At 45.1% G+C, this 13939-nt stretch overlaps 1 protein-coding gene across 4 annotated transcripts in view; it reads left to right on the forward strand.

Moving 5' to 3' along the window:
* SHC3 (SHC adaptor protein 3) overlaps window positions 1–9111 on the forward strand; it is a 151119-nt gene extending 142008 nt beyond the window's left edge. For all 4 annotated transcript variants that reach the window (XM_033429607.2, XM_049711509.1, XM_049711508.1 and 1 more), the window contains one exon: window positions 5786–9111. In XM_033429607.2, the coding sequence (XP_033285498.1) occupies window positions 5786–5914 (129 nt within the window). In that variant the 3' untranslated portion in view covers window positions 5915–9111. The remainder of the gene's footprint in view (window positions 1–5785) is intronic.
* Window positions 9112–13939: the final 4828 nt, after the last annotated feature.

Here is a 13939-nt window from a genome sequence, read left to right on the forward strand (position 1 = left end):
CAAGCAACAAGGAATTATTATACTTTCTGAACAGTTTGAACAAAAGTTCATAAACCCAATACTGCTGGAAATTTAGAGTTCCAAAGGGCTGATCAAGCAGCCCCACATCTGCAAGGGCATGGAGGCTCACCTGTGAGGTGATCAGGTGTGCTCAGACCAGGCTGCAACTTAGCTGTCCTCTCCTTTGCCCTCCTGGATGACTGCCCCCTGCATCACCCCATCCTCATGGCACTCACGTCCACCACTGCCCTCTTCCACTGCTCATCAAGGTGAAGAGCCCAGACTACAGAGCAAAACCCGGGCATAGGGTGTCCCTTCTGACAGATGTCCACATCTGGCTTAGTCAACCTTGATGGAGAAAACGTCCAGAATCAATGAAGGGGGGTGGTGAGAAGAGCTCAGAGACTTCACTCAGTCTCTCCTGTGCCCTCAGATCCCAAACCTGATATTCTACTCCAAAAATTAACATCCTGAGGTTGACCCACCACTTCCCACCTCCACTGCTGCTCCCACCCTTGCAGATACTGCTAGGACAGTGAGGTGGAATTGCTGGATCACATGGGAAATCTATTTTTAATTTTTTGACGAATCTCCATGCTGCTTTTCCACAGTGGCTGCATCAATTTACATTCCCACCAACAGTGTAGGAGGGTTCCCTTTTCTTCGCATCCTGATCAACACTTGTTATTTTTTGTCTTTTTGACAATAGCCCTTCTGACAGGTGTGAGGTGATATTTCACTGTGGTTTTAATTTGCATTTCTGTGGTGATTAGTGATGTTGAGCATCTTTCCATGCCGGTTGGCCAACAGGCCATCTGTATGTCTTCTTTGGAAAAATGTCCATATAGGTCCTTTGACCATTTTTAATCAGGTTATTTTTCTTTTTTATGTTGAGTTGTGTGAGTTTTTTGTATATTTTGGATATTAACCCTGTATTGGGCTTATTATTTGCAAATATCTTCTCCCATTCTATAGGTGGCCTTTTTTTGTTGTCGATAGTTCCCTTCACTGTACAAAAGCTTTTTAGTTCGATGTAATCTCATTTGTTCATTTTTGCTTACATTTCCCTTGCCTGAGGAGACATGTCCAAAAAACTATTGCTAAAACCGATGTCAGAGAGTGTCTGCCTAGGTCTTCTTCTAGAATTTTTATGGTTTCAGGTCTTACATTTAAGTCTTTAATCAATTTTATTTCTGTATATGGTGTGAGAAAGTATTCTAGTTTGATTCTTTTGTATGTCCAGTTTTCCCAACACCGTTTATTGAAGAGGCTGTTTTTCCCCATTATGTATTCTTGATTTGGCCCATTTTTAAGTCTGGTTGTTTTTTTTCTTATTATTGGTTTTAAGAGTTCTTTGTATAGTAGAATATTGTATTGGATAATAGTCCAAACTTATTATTTATTGTTATTATATATTATTTTATTTATTAGATATGTCTCTTGCAAATATTTTCTTCTCATCTGTGGCATGTCTTCTCATTCTCTTGACAGTGTCATTTGAAGGGCAGAAGTTTTTAATTTTAATGAAATCCAGCTTCTCATTTCCTTCTTTCATGGATCATGCCTTTGATATCATAAATAAAATGTCATCATCAAACCCACAGTCATCTAGGTTTTCTCCTATGTTATCTTGTAAGAGTTTTATAGTTTTGCATTTTACATTTAGGTTTATCATCCATTTTGAGTCAATTTTTGTGAAGAGTGTACAGTTTGTGTCTAGGTTCAGTTTTTTGCATGTGGTTGTCCAGCACAATTTGCTGTTCTAGCACCATTTGTTGAAAAGACAATATTTACTCCATTGTATTGCCTTTGCTTCTTTGTCAAAGATCAGTCATCTATATTTGTGTGGGTCTATTTCTGGGCTCTCTATTCTGTTCCATTGATCTATTTGTCTGTTCTTTCACTAATACACTATCTTGATTACTGAAGCTTTATTGTAAAACTTGAAGTTGAGTATTATCAGTCCTCCAACTTTATTCTTCTCCTTTGGTATTGTGTTGGCTACACTTGGTCTTTTGCTTTTCCATATAAACTTTAGAATAAGTTTGTCAATATACACAATATCTTGCTGGGATTTTGATTGGGACTGCATTGAATCTATAGATCAAGTTGGGAAGAACTGACATCTTGACAATATTGAGTCTTTCAATCCATGAATACCGAATATATCTTCATTTATTTAGTTTTTTAAAACTTTCTCTCATAATTTTGTAGTTTCCCTCATATAATTGTGTATATATTTTGTTAGATTTATAACTATTTCATTTTGGGGGTGCTAATATACTGGGTTGGCCAAAAAGTTTGTTTGGAGTTTTCCATAAGATGTTTTGGGAAAATCCCAAACAAGCTTTTTGGCCAACCCAATAAATAGTATTATGTTTTTAATTTCAAATTCAACTTGTTCATTGCTTATATATAGGAAAGCAACTGACTTTTGTATAGTAACCTCTTATCCTGCAATCTTGCTACAATCATTTATTAGTTCCAGGAATGTTTGGTTGTTTGTATTTTGGTTGTTGTTGCTGTTGATTTTTTTGGATTTTATTCATAGACAATCATATCATCTGTAAGCAAAGACAGTTTTATTTCTTCCTTTCCAATCAGCATACATTTTATTTCCTTTTCTTGACTTGTTGCATTAGCTGGGACTTCCACTATGATGTTGAAAAGGAGTAATGAGATGGGACATCCTTGCCTTGTTCCTGATCTTACTGGGAAAGCTTCAAGTTATTTGTAATATTCCTTTATTATCCTTTTAATGTCTGTGAGATCTGTAGTGATGACCCCTCTTTCACTTCTGATATTAGTAATTTGTGTCTTCTTTCATTTTTTCTTACTTAGCCTGGTTAGAGGCTTATTGATTTTATTTATCTTTTCAAAGAACTAGCTTTGGGGATCATTGATTTTCTGTATTGATTTCCTATTTCAATTTCATTGATTTCTGCCCTAATTTTTATTATTTCTTTCCCTTTACTTAACTTGAACTTAACTTGCTTTTCCTTCTCTAGTTTCCTAAAGTGGAAGCTTAGATTATTGATTTCAGATTTTTCTTCATTTTCAATATATGCGTATTGAACTAAAACAAAGGCTCTCATCCGCACTATTATGTGCTTTTTTGCTATGCAAAGCCTAACGTAGTTTTCTGGGGTTAACATTCATGTGTCATCACTGTAGCAGAATCCCTTTATGTATCTGGAGAAGTTTGTCCTAGGTTTGTCTGGGCTGCTGGGCTTTTAAAATCAGCCATTGGCATTTCCAGCACATGGCAGGTGAGTCCACACAGATGGCTCTGTGTGCTGCAAGTTCTCTGGGCAGGAGCTAGATCAGAGTTTCAGCAAGTATTTATAGGAGTGAAGTAAACTGCCTACTTCTTTATATGGCTTACTCTTCTGTGTGCTTACATGTGTGCATGTTTATACTGGCCAGCCTACGTACTACAAAAACACTGACCAGTGGTCCTCAGCTTGGCAGCATGTTGGAATCATGGAGGGAACATACAACATGCTAGTGCCCAGGCCCCATCCCAAGCTCCTGCTGAAGTTGGCCTAGGCATGGGGTTACTGAGAGCAACTCAGGTGATGCCAACGTGAGCCCAGGTTTAGACCGCTGTCCCAGACACTTTCCCAACATAAATCCTTCTTCATCTGTCTCTATTGCCCCAGAACATAAATGAGTGTTAATCATTAAGAAGTGGAAATAAGGAGTCAATGATGTAAAGGCAACAGCCCGATAATACTAGGCTCAAGCTGAGCTCCTGGGTGCCTTCAGCATCCAAGGAAGGGGCCTTTTGTGTTACCCAGGGGGTCTTTCTGGGTGGGGAATTCTAAGGAGCCCCAAGAGGATTAAACAACCTTGATGCAAAGATGCCAGAAAGTCTTGCAAAAAGATTTTTTTCTGAATGTGCCCATCAGATTACACCCTTACTGAGGCTTAATGCCCAAGAGTCAGGGGACCCCATGGCCTGGGAAGTTTCTTCCCCTTCAGTGCTTACAGAGGTGGGTGGGGAGGAGCCTCACATCAGAGTTGGAACCCAGGAGAGGAGAGCATCCTAATTTTAAAAAGTTTAAAGCCCAGGGCAGATGGCCTGGGCAGGGGCTTCTGATATACACACCTGAAGCATAGATTTAGAGAGAGAATGAGATATGGGACTGAAGGCCTAGAGATGGACATCCCATTGGTGGGTTGATGGAGGGGGAGAAAAAAGGGTGGCCACATTAAGAAAGGAGAGTGAGATTAAGAACTTGGAGAAGGATGGATGGACCTAGAGATTGTCATATTGAGTGAAGTAATTCAGACACAGAAAGGCAAATATCATATGATATCACTTATATGTGGAATCTAAAAGATGTTACAAATAACTTATTTACGAAACAGAAATAGAGTCACAGATGCAGAAAAGAAATTTATGGTTACCAGGGGGAAAGGGGCGGGGGAGGGATAAATTGGGAGATTGGGATTTGCATATGCACACTATTATATATAAAATAGATAACCAATAAGAACCTACTGTATAGCACAGGGAACTCTACTCAGTACTCTGTAATGACCTATATGGGAAAAGAATCTAAAGAAGAGTGGATATATGTTTATGTATAACTGACTCATATTGCTGTACAGCAGAAACTAACACAACATTTTAAATCAACTATACTCCAATAAAATTAACAAAAAAATAACTTGGGGAAAGAATATTGGGACAAGTAAGTGAGGAGAATAGATGTGCCTTCAGATCCTTGAGGGAGGGATGGTTGTTCCCTGGTTGTTCCAAGGGAGGGATGGGTCCCAGCAATGAGGCTGGAGAGAGGGGTTGGGGTACCCAGGCATCCCAGACCCATTGTGAGGGTCATCAATGGGACTGGAGCACTAGTGGGTACAGCCAGGGGCCTACTCCCTGCCCCGTCTCCATTCCCTCTCAAAGAAGTAGGGCCCCGGGGCTGCATCCGGAGCACGCTGGGACACTGCTCCTGGCCAGAACTCATACTGCCTCCTTCAAGTGTGGTCTATACTGTGAGTGTACCGGCTCAGGGTGGGGGGACTGGTGACCCCCAGGGACCAGAGCACAGGGCCATTGTGCAGAGGGAAGAGGCAAAGCGCCACCCAGCACCCTCACCCCATCTCAGGCCTTCATCTATTCAGGAGAAGTTCATGGACAGGCACCCTACTAAGCTTTAGAACTGAGTGACCAGAAACGTGCAGCACTGCCCCTCCATCACAGCAAGGGTCACTCTCCAGTGGGAACTTGGAGCCCCTCCTCACAACTGTGGGCTCCTTTCTGGCAGGTGTGCAGGATGCTGACAGCTGGCCTGGGGAGGGGTGGTGAGGAAGGACGGGGGCCTGAAGGTGCTGACCTGGAGGCTGAGCTAGGTTCCCAGGTGGAAGAAGAGGTCTGGGCCAGTACCGCCGGGCAAAGGCCTGCAGGTGGCAGGGGCAGGGGAGCCTGCAGACACCGCTGGGTGGTGCAGGACAGAGGTTTCTGGGATGAATCCCATGAGGGCAGGAGGGGAGCCAGAGAGAGGAGGCTGTTGGGATGCAGAGGATCTCACCACGGCCCCTGGTTGCTAAAGGTGGGGGAGGCCATGGCTCAGTCCCAGAGGGGTGGACAGATGAACTGACTGAATTTACTGGCCAGTGACAGGGACCAGGGACTTAGCAGACACCACCTCTGAAAGCACAGGGAAACCCTGGGTCGCTAAGGAGGCTGCGTCTCCAGTTCTGACTCCCAGTGGGGGGCGTTCTTCTTCCTTTGCCTGTGGGTGGTGCTAACCTTCCCTCTGCACCCTCACAGATCCGCACAAAGGACAGGATCTTTGACAGTATCAACGACCTCATCAACCACCACCTGGAGAACAGCCTGCCCATCGTCTCTGCCGGGAGCGAGCTCTGCCTTCAGCAGCCGGTGGAGAGGAACCCGTGACCTGCCAGCTGCCCCATCCCGACACTGCACCTGCAGTCAGGAGGGCTCACTTCTTCCCGGTAGATGGGTACTGGGCCATGGGAACTCAAGCATCTGCCCACTAGCTCAGAGCTTTGTTCAAAAGCCCCAGGAGGAAGGCCTCCCTAAAGTGCAAGTTTCATAAACTTGTTCCGAATTCTCATGTGCATATTAAAGGTGTACATACCTATACATCCTGTACAAATTATCCCTCTATATTTATATTTTTTAAGACTAAGAAAGATGTAAGACTGATGTTCCGTGCTGTATGTTTTTAATGAAAACAAAGTTTGACTGTAGTTGTCCGGGCAAAATGTTAATTCAGCTGACCCATTCCACTGGGAAAGTCCACTGGGAAGGTGTTACCTACTAAGCACAATACAGGGAATAGAAGCAGCAGGAGGGTCGGTAATAAACACTTGGGATTGTGATAGAATAAGGCAAGATGCTGTCTATGCTCTGCACGTAAAGCCCTGTGAAGTGCTGGTCCTCATGGCTGTCCCTCCTCCTTGGCGACGCCTCCCAGGCTGCCTGCATCACACCTGTGTGCATGGGGTTTCCAGCACCAGAGATTAGGGCTGCTGCACTGAAGAGTAGGCGTTACTCCAGCTGTTTCAGGTAGTGCTGAGCACAGGAATGCCGTCTCCCATGACTCCGGTTGTCCAGGGGTTCTTGGGGATCCACTTTACTGCCAAATAGGGCACAAAATAAGCCTCACTGATCAAGATCTTGACAGGTAAATGCTTCCTTTGTTTTTATCTGTATAAGGACAAAATGAGGATGAGTGGAGGGGTAGATGGGGGTTTGTACATCCTCTTAGCCAACAGGCTGCTGCAGTACCTGCTAGTAAAACCCCGCCCCCTTTATATTCAGTAGAGGAAGAAGCATGTGTACGATCTGTGGAAGACGGGTGCAAACACATGTGCTCAGAGTTCCTGCCTGGAGACATTCCATCAGCTGTGGCTGATTCAGGTTTGCCTGAAGCTCGGGACCAGGCTCAAGAGCTTTGGGAATCAGTTTGAGGTCCCACTTCTGGAGAGATTGGTGGTAAATTGGCTGGTTTGTCTCTACAATTGTTTCCCAATTGCTCCATGAAAAGGGCTCATGCCCTGGGCAGCGCTTTGTCCCGGCTCCTTCCTTTGGGATCAAACACTGATTTCCTACTGGGTCGTTTGGTGTTAGGGAGTCGACAGTGTTTCTAACTTTTAAAAAATGTTTGGCTTGAGATTACCATATGATTTAACAGGTGCTGTCTTTTAAAAGATGGAAGGATTCACTCATTCGTTGGCACCTTCTCACTTGTGCTGCAATGTTGGCTCTTGTCCCAGTGAAATCCATTGCGGGCAGCACCCCCTTCATCAGTGCAACGGAAGGACTCTCTGCATACACTTAGCATTGGAGAGTAATAAGTTTGATGCTTCGAGAATGTGGAGTTAACGGTAGATTTAAAAAATTCTAATGAGCGCTAATTCCACAAAGTTCTAATGCTACGTGCGTGAACCCTGTTTCTACTTTTAGAGGGTGTGTATGGCCAGGATGGGAGGATGGGGTAGACCTGTTGGCTGAGGATGGCTTGGGGCAGGTCCAAGGATTCATGTTAGCCTTCTGTGGAGTTTTTACCCTTTGAAGGTCCAATGAACCAAAGCTGACAGTGGCTTCAATCTTCTAGAATGTTCTGCAGTGAATTGGAACTTTATGGGGAGTCTGGCACTAATCTAGACTGCCCTGCCTCTTCCTAGAATGGTCTGTTTTCAGGTGCAGAACAGATACCCTGCTCCAAGTTATCCAAAAGCAGTGGGGTCTGAACAGGGATGCCAGACAGCAGCTAGGTCGGGCTCTTCCCCTGTGACAATGTAGACTTTGGGGTGGCTGTGAGAATTGCCCTGCACTCTGTCTCCTTGAGGCCTGCAGCCCTGCAGACGTATACATAAAAATCTGACCTCTATGGGGATGCATGATCCTTCTTTGTGTGCAAGTGTACACACATATAAAAATGGATCAAATGACTTCTTTCAACAGAATTGCACGCCCCCCTTCATAAGGCCAAAACGCTCATGTTAAGGGCAAAGGAAAGTAGGAAACAAGAGTTAAGAACTGAGGGCCCCTGAACATTTGATCTGTTTTGTTTTTCTCTTGGGAGTATAAGAAATGGTAATCTGCAGGTTTAGTAGCTCTCTGCTCTGAAGTTAGTGTTTATCTCAATGGTGATAAGCAATATATGTTTTTTTGCATGAGAATCAATTTAGAAAATTAAAAGTAATGGGGGATCAAATATTGTTTCAATATTCATTCAAAATATGTATTTTTAAGCTCAGGTTTTAAGATCGCTTCCCACAGAACAGTGCTAGTGGGACATAACTGGCACTCCTTTGTAGCCATTGGAGCAGATTTGAGGTGTAGCAGCAATTTTCTAGTCTTTGTTTTCTCCCATTTGTAAAGCATGTAAAGCATGTAAGAGCTCACCTGGGTCATCTCTTCTCTTCCTTAACGCCACATGCTGGGTATCACGGAGCCTCACTCACAGATGGGGAAACTGAGGCTCAGGTAGTGCCCACCTTGCTCAAGGCTACAGGGTCGGTGGGCAACAGAGCTGTTCTACTCTCTCAGCGCTTCTCTGAGCTCTGCTCCATAGGGAGCTCGGGATTCAGAGGCAAACTTCGCTGCAGCCACAGTCGGGGCAGCTCCAGGGCCTCCAACTCCCAGGGCGTGGTCACTGAGCGCCGTGCCGGGCCACCCTGGGCCCTCGGAGTGTGCCAGGACCTGCTGCCCCTCTCGTGGGCCCCCTGCCACTTGACCCAGGCCTCTGTGTCTGCCGGGAGAGCCAGGCAGGGTCCAGCAGTCCTAAAATGGCCCATCTTGCTAAGTAGCTCTGGAGACCCCCCTTCCCCTTCCTACCCACACCATCCTGTTTGAATTAGCTGTGCTTTCCAGTGACACTCCTATCTGCTGGGAGCCTGCAGGGCTTCTGTGGGGCCGCTGGTCACTGGTTTCAGTCAGCTTTGACATCTGACTACTAGGGATACTCTGAACAGCTCATAGTAGAGGCAGGTGGGGAATTCCCTGGTGGTCCAGTGGTTAGGACTCGGTACTCTCACTGCCGGGGCCAAGGGTTCGATCCCTGGTTGGGGAACTAAGATCTTGCAAGCCACATGGTACGGCCAAAAAAAAAAAAAAAAGAAGCAGGTGGACAGTCAGATGGTGTGTTCAAATCAAATAACTCCCCACCTAAATCCTATGTTTAAGCCACCATTTCCGGACTTTTTATGTTTGAGAGGCCAGAGGACCGGGAGCCTGCCTGGCCTTTACCTGTGTTTCATTTGAGCAATGATTCTGTTTTGGGCCATCTCAGCTGTTGGGGTTGCTGGGCAAAGACCCAACTGGGGTTCTCCTGATGGAGGAGGGTAGCAGTGATCATTTCCAATGAGGACAGAAGGTGAGAAGCCGAGTGCGAAGGGAAAGTCCTGGCTGAAAGCAGGGCAGGCCTGGGAGAGGAGTGGATGAAACAGCACTTTGTGCGGCCCCCTCAAAGGGCCCTGTGCTTGGGGACAGTGTCGACTCATTCTCCTGGCTCTGTGTCCAGCCTGCTGTCCTGAAGATGCCCGCTTCCTGAAATGGAGCTCTCCTTTCAGGTAGCATCAGATGCCTGGGTGACTCCTTTATATAAGTAACCCTTGAAAACAAATGTCCTGGTCCTTATTTCCCTGAATCAGTCACTTCTTGAAGTCCAGTCACACGTTTCCTTGGATCCCAGGCTCCCCGGGCAGCCTACCTTGGCTCCCGTATGCACAGAGCCATGTGGCCTTGAGCTGGTTGCTCAGTTTCTCTGAGCCCTGGCTCTCCACCTGCACCACCGGGCTGTGCAGTCCCTGTCCTGAGAGGCTGTGGGGGCCAGTGACTATGTGTAAGCATGGAGGACAGTTGTTTCCTGGGATGCTTCACTCTCAAAAGTGTACATCTGTGCTCTCTCGCTGGCCAAGTATGTAAGGATGCCATCCATAAATGCCTTTCTGTGAACGGTGACAGCCCGGTGGGAAGTGGGAAGGAGATTGTGGAAAGATTGTAAATAGGTAACTGTAGGACACAGACAGATCTTGGCCTTGGGTTTCAGAATGATACTCTAGGGTTCTGTAGTAAAACTTTAAGTTGGTCCTGAGAAAGAGAAGTGGAAAAACGACTGGCACATCTTGTTAACCTGGAACTGTCCCTGCTCCTCAGGGGACAGCAAGTAAGGGAGTGTTCTGGGATAATACAGCTGGAGGGACCCATTTTTCAGTGAGGAAACCAGAGCCAATTGACTTGCTGGAGGGTGGCGACAGTCAGTGACTGAATCTAGGACAGAGTGCAGGACTTATTAGAGTCCTTTAGGGCTTGTACATAAAGCTCAGCCCCTGATGGAAAATGGCCAGTAGTGCTTCCCTCCTTAAGTTTACATTTATGTTCCATCTTTTTTTCCAAAATGCATAAAGGCGTGAGTCATTCACACGGACAAGGAAGTGTTTCTATTCCTTTGTTTAGTTTGGCGTCCCTCAGAAGCAGACCTTGAGAGAAGCTCAGAGCCTATGTAGACTTAGGGGTGGGGAAAGGAAGGAAGCTGATGAGGAAGGCATGGTCAGGCAAGTCACCAGGATGTGGCTAACGAATTGCATTGGGGACTGAGGGCAGCAGGGCTGGACATACCTCAGAGCTAATCCACCAGCGTGGGGAGAGAGCTAGATATTTACCCAAACAGCCCAGCACTGGTGGAAGGCTGTTTCTAGCCCCAGTGTCCTGGCCAGTCCTATGCACACCAAGCCAGGGAATCCTTTGGCAGAGAGACAGGCCTTCATAAGCAGACTTGGGGTGAAAGGCAGGCATCAGAGCCATCGGGGGTCCTCCCCGGAGTTCCTGACTCAGTAGTTCTGGATGGGGCCAGAGAATTTGCCTTTCTAATAAATTGTGGGTGAAGCTGGTAGGCAGTCTTGACTTTGAGAACCATCCTCAGGTGCGAATTGCTAGCCCTTACCTGTCTCATTGATGGTTTTTCCCCTCTAATGTATGATTATGTTTTCATGCCACTTCATGTTATAGATCCCAGCGTCCATGCTGTGAGTTTAAAAGTGGAGGATTAATAAGCATTTATAACTCCATGCAATCATTGCTGGCAGATAAAATGCCATCTGCCAGCCACAATTTATTTATAATGGAGTTTATACATATTTATAAGTTTGCAAGCAACAAATAAACAGTTTTAAAACTGGCATATTTTATAGCAGCCAGAAAAATTGCAACTTTATACCAGGACTTGTGAATATCAATTGCATATGTATAGATACATATATACACACACACATACATATATCTACTGATTATGACAGATGTGCATCTCTGTCTGTCTGTATATACATATATACACATGCATATACCTACATTGATTACAACGGACGTGCATCTCTGTCTGTACGTGTGCACACGCAGGTTGACTGAGCAATTAGCACTTCGGGGCTCCTCCCTGGGTTTTGGTATTTTAACTAACAAGGACAACTAGAAAGTTACACAAATGTGGAGAGTTTGGGGACCGATATATCCTAGAATTTACAGACACAGGGAGGAGGGTCCTGGATGCTGCAGGAATAGGACAAGAGGGTCACGGGGGGTCCACTGTGGAAAGTGACACAAGGGAAGAGAAGTCAATTGGGGAAGACAGGAAAGGAAAGGATGGGAGGACAGAGGAAGAAAAAGAAAAAAGAAGGGAGGGGGCAGCACGTCCAGACCTACATCCCCTGTTCACCCAGTAGCATGTAAAAAAAACAAGCAGGTGTGGGTGTTGGTGAGGCTGCCCGGGCAGGCGTGTTTGGGGGCCGAGTGTGGTCTTCCTCGGTATAGCCGTACTGCTTGTTGGCTTCTCTAACCAGCTTTCTCTTGGCCTCATCTTACGTTAGTTCACGTGAAGTAGGCATTGTTCTGGGCTCCTGTGAGTGTGCAAAGGTTCCGTCTGCCTGAGGATATAGTCCAGTAGGAAATAAACGCACAAAGAGTGTGGGAGCGTGACAGGCCTGATGGCTGGTGTGGCCAACTTCAACTAGGACCGTGGAGGGTGGAACTCCTGGGTGGGTCTGGGGAGTCTGAAGGCTTTGCAAACTAGGCTGCAGACGGGATGGGGAGGGTAAGAACAGGCAGACAAGGCGTGGATGGCCCAGGAGAAGGCCGGGACCCCCTCATGCATGAAAAATGGTCGGTGTTAGGAGGGATGCTGGAGGCGGAGGTGAGGTTGCTTCTGCCTGTTCTCGCCTCCTTCCTGCATCTCATGCAATGTAAAGTTTCTCTTTTATTGTTTCACCTTGAAATGCTGTAGGCAGGAATATATGCAAGTGGGACACACACTGTGGCCCTGGTGTTTGAGGTCATGAATTCACACTTGTCTGGGACATTTTTACCACAACCAAAGTTTCTAACCACAAATCAAGTGACAACTAAAGCCGAAATCAATGGGCAAATCCATTTTTGAACACTGAATTAACTTTTTTGTAACAGCTGTATGTTGGTTGCAAGTGGAATGGTCTCTGTTCATTTGACTTTTGAATATAACTTGTTCCAGAATAAATATTGTAAAGTTAAGTACATGAATGTTTCTTTGTATCCAGAACTAAATAAGAATTAAAATTTGATGTTTAAATCCAAGGATTAGGAGAGAACTCCGTGTACATCTAATGTGTAATAATGAGATATTTATTAATTTTTAAAAAGCATTTGGATGGCAAATTATACATATTGATAAATATTTGAAAATTTTGTGTTTTGTTTTCCGTTAACTTTTGTGAAACAAAAAGGAATTACTGTGAAGGTCTATGGTTTATTGCCAATTTACCACTTTCTACGTTGATATTGGAACAGAATCGGTATTTGGACATCTCTGAGGAGTGGAAATACAAAACCAATTTCAAGTTTTCTAACCTCTGTTCTATGAAAAATAATAAAACCTAAATTATTTGGCCAACATTTGGGATATTTGTTAACACAACGGGTAAAGAGAATTGGCTTAAGTTCCTTCCCTCCTCACATTCAGTGAATCCACTTCACTCCTTCAGTAAATGATGTGGCTTCCAGTTGTGAGCCCTGCTGCCACACTGGGCACATCCCTGAGCTTCTAGGGCAGCCAACTGGAGATGCCACATGTTGTCCCTGGACGCCATCACTGTGGCCCAGGGGCAAAGGCTGTCACACCCACTTAGGCAATGCTGCACTTCTTATCACTGGTTATTGGAAAATGTGCCTTCATTTTCAGAATAGTGGTGTGTGCATTTCTGATTATGTAGCAAACCCTTTGATATTTGACTTAGATACTAAAAACATTTGGGTGTGGAAGTTTTGCACTCGTAGATACATTTAAAAGCATGGACTTGGTAATTTAACTAGAAGTTTTCTATAAAGTACACCTTGTTACATTTCTGTGAAAGGCTCTTTACCAGTGCAGAAGCAACATGGGTCAAGGGTGGAAACAACTGTTCTCTAAATAGTCTGATGTTAACTGTCAATGTGGGTCTGCGGGCAATAAAGAATATCGTGAAAAGTCTCTCATTTGTTTGGTGGATCTTGTATTGCCTCATGAAGGAGAGGAGTTGAGTTTGAAACCTTTCCATAGAAAGCAGATATTCTCAATTATTCCCCAGGAGACCTCTTAAAACACAATCACAGCAGAACCCCGTCAGGAACACCAAAGGTGTGGGATGAAAATGGCGGCCTGGCAAAGGCATTCCTGTTGAGATTTATGTTAACTTCTGTCCACTCGGCCTTGGGCAGTTAGCAAAGGTGGCAGAATGTCACTACCAACTAGTGATGCCAAACACTGGTCTCCTTCTATGTAGAATGTAGGGTGGAGAAGTGAAAACTTACCATTTGTGCTGGAGAAAGCTAGAGAAAGGGTTAGTTCTGATCTAGTCTCTCCTGTTGCTTCAATTACACCAAATGGAACAGAACCCATCATCCCATCTCTTTCAGCTGTACTTTGGCTGCCATGACCCTTACAATTGT

The sequence above is a fragment of the Orcinus orca genome, chromosome 6 (assembly GCF_937001465.1).
Source record: "Orcinus orca chromosome 6, mOrcOrc1.1, whole genome shotgun sequence".
Taxonomy (NCBI): domain Eukaryota; kingdom Metazoa; phylum Chordata; class Mammalia; order Artiodactyla; family Delphinidae; genus Orcinus; species Orcinus orca.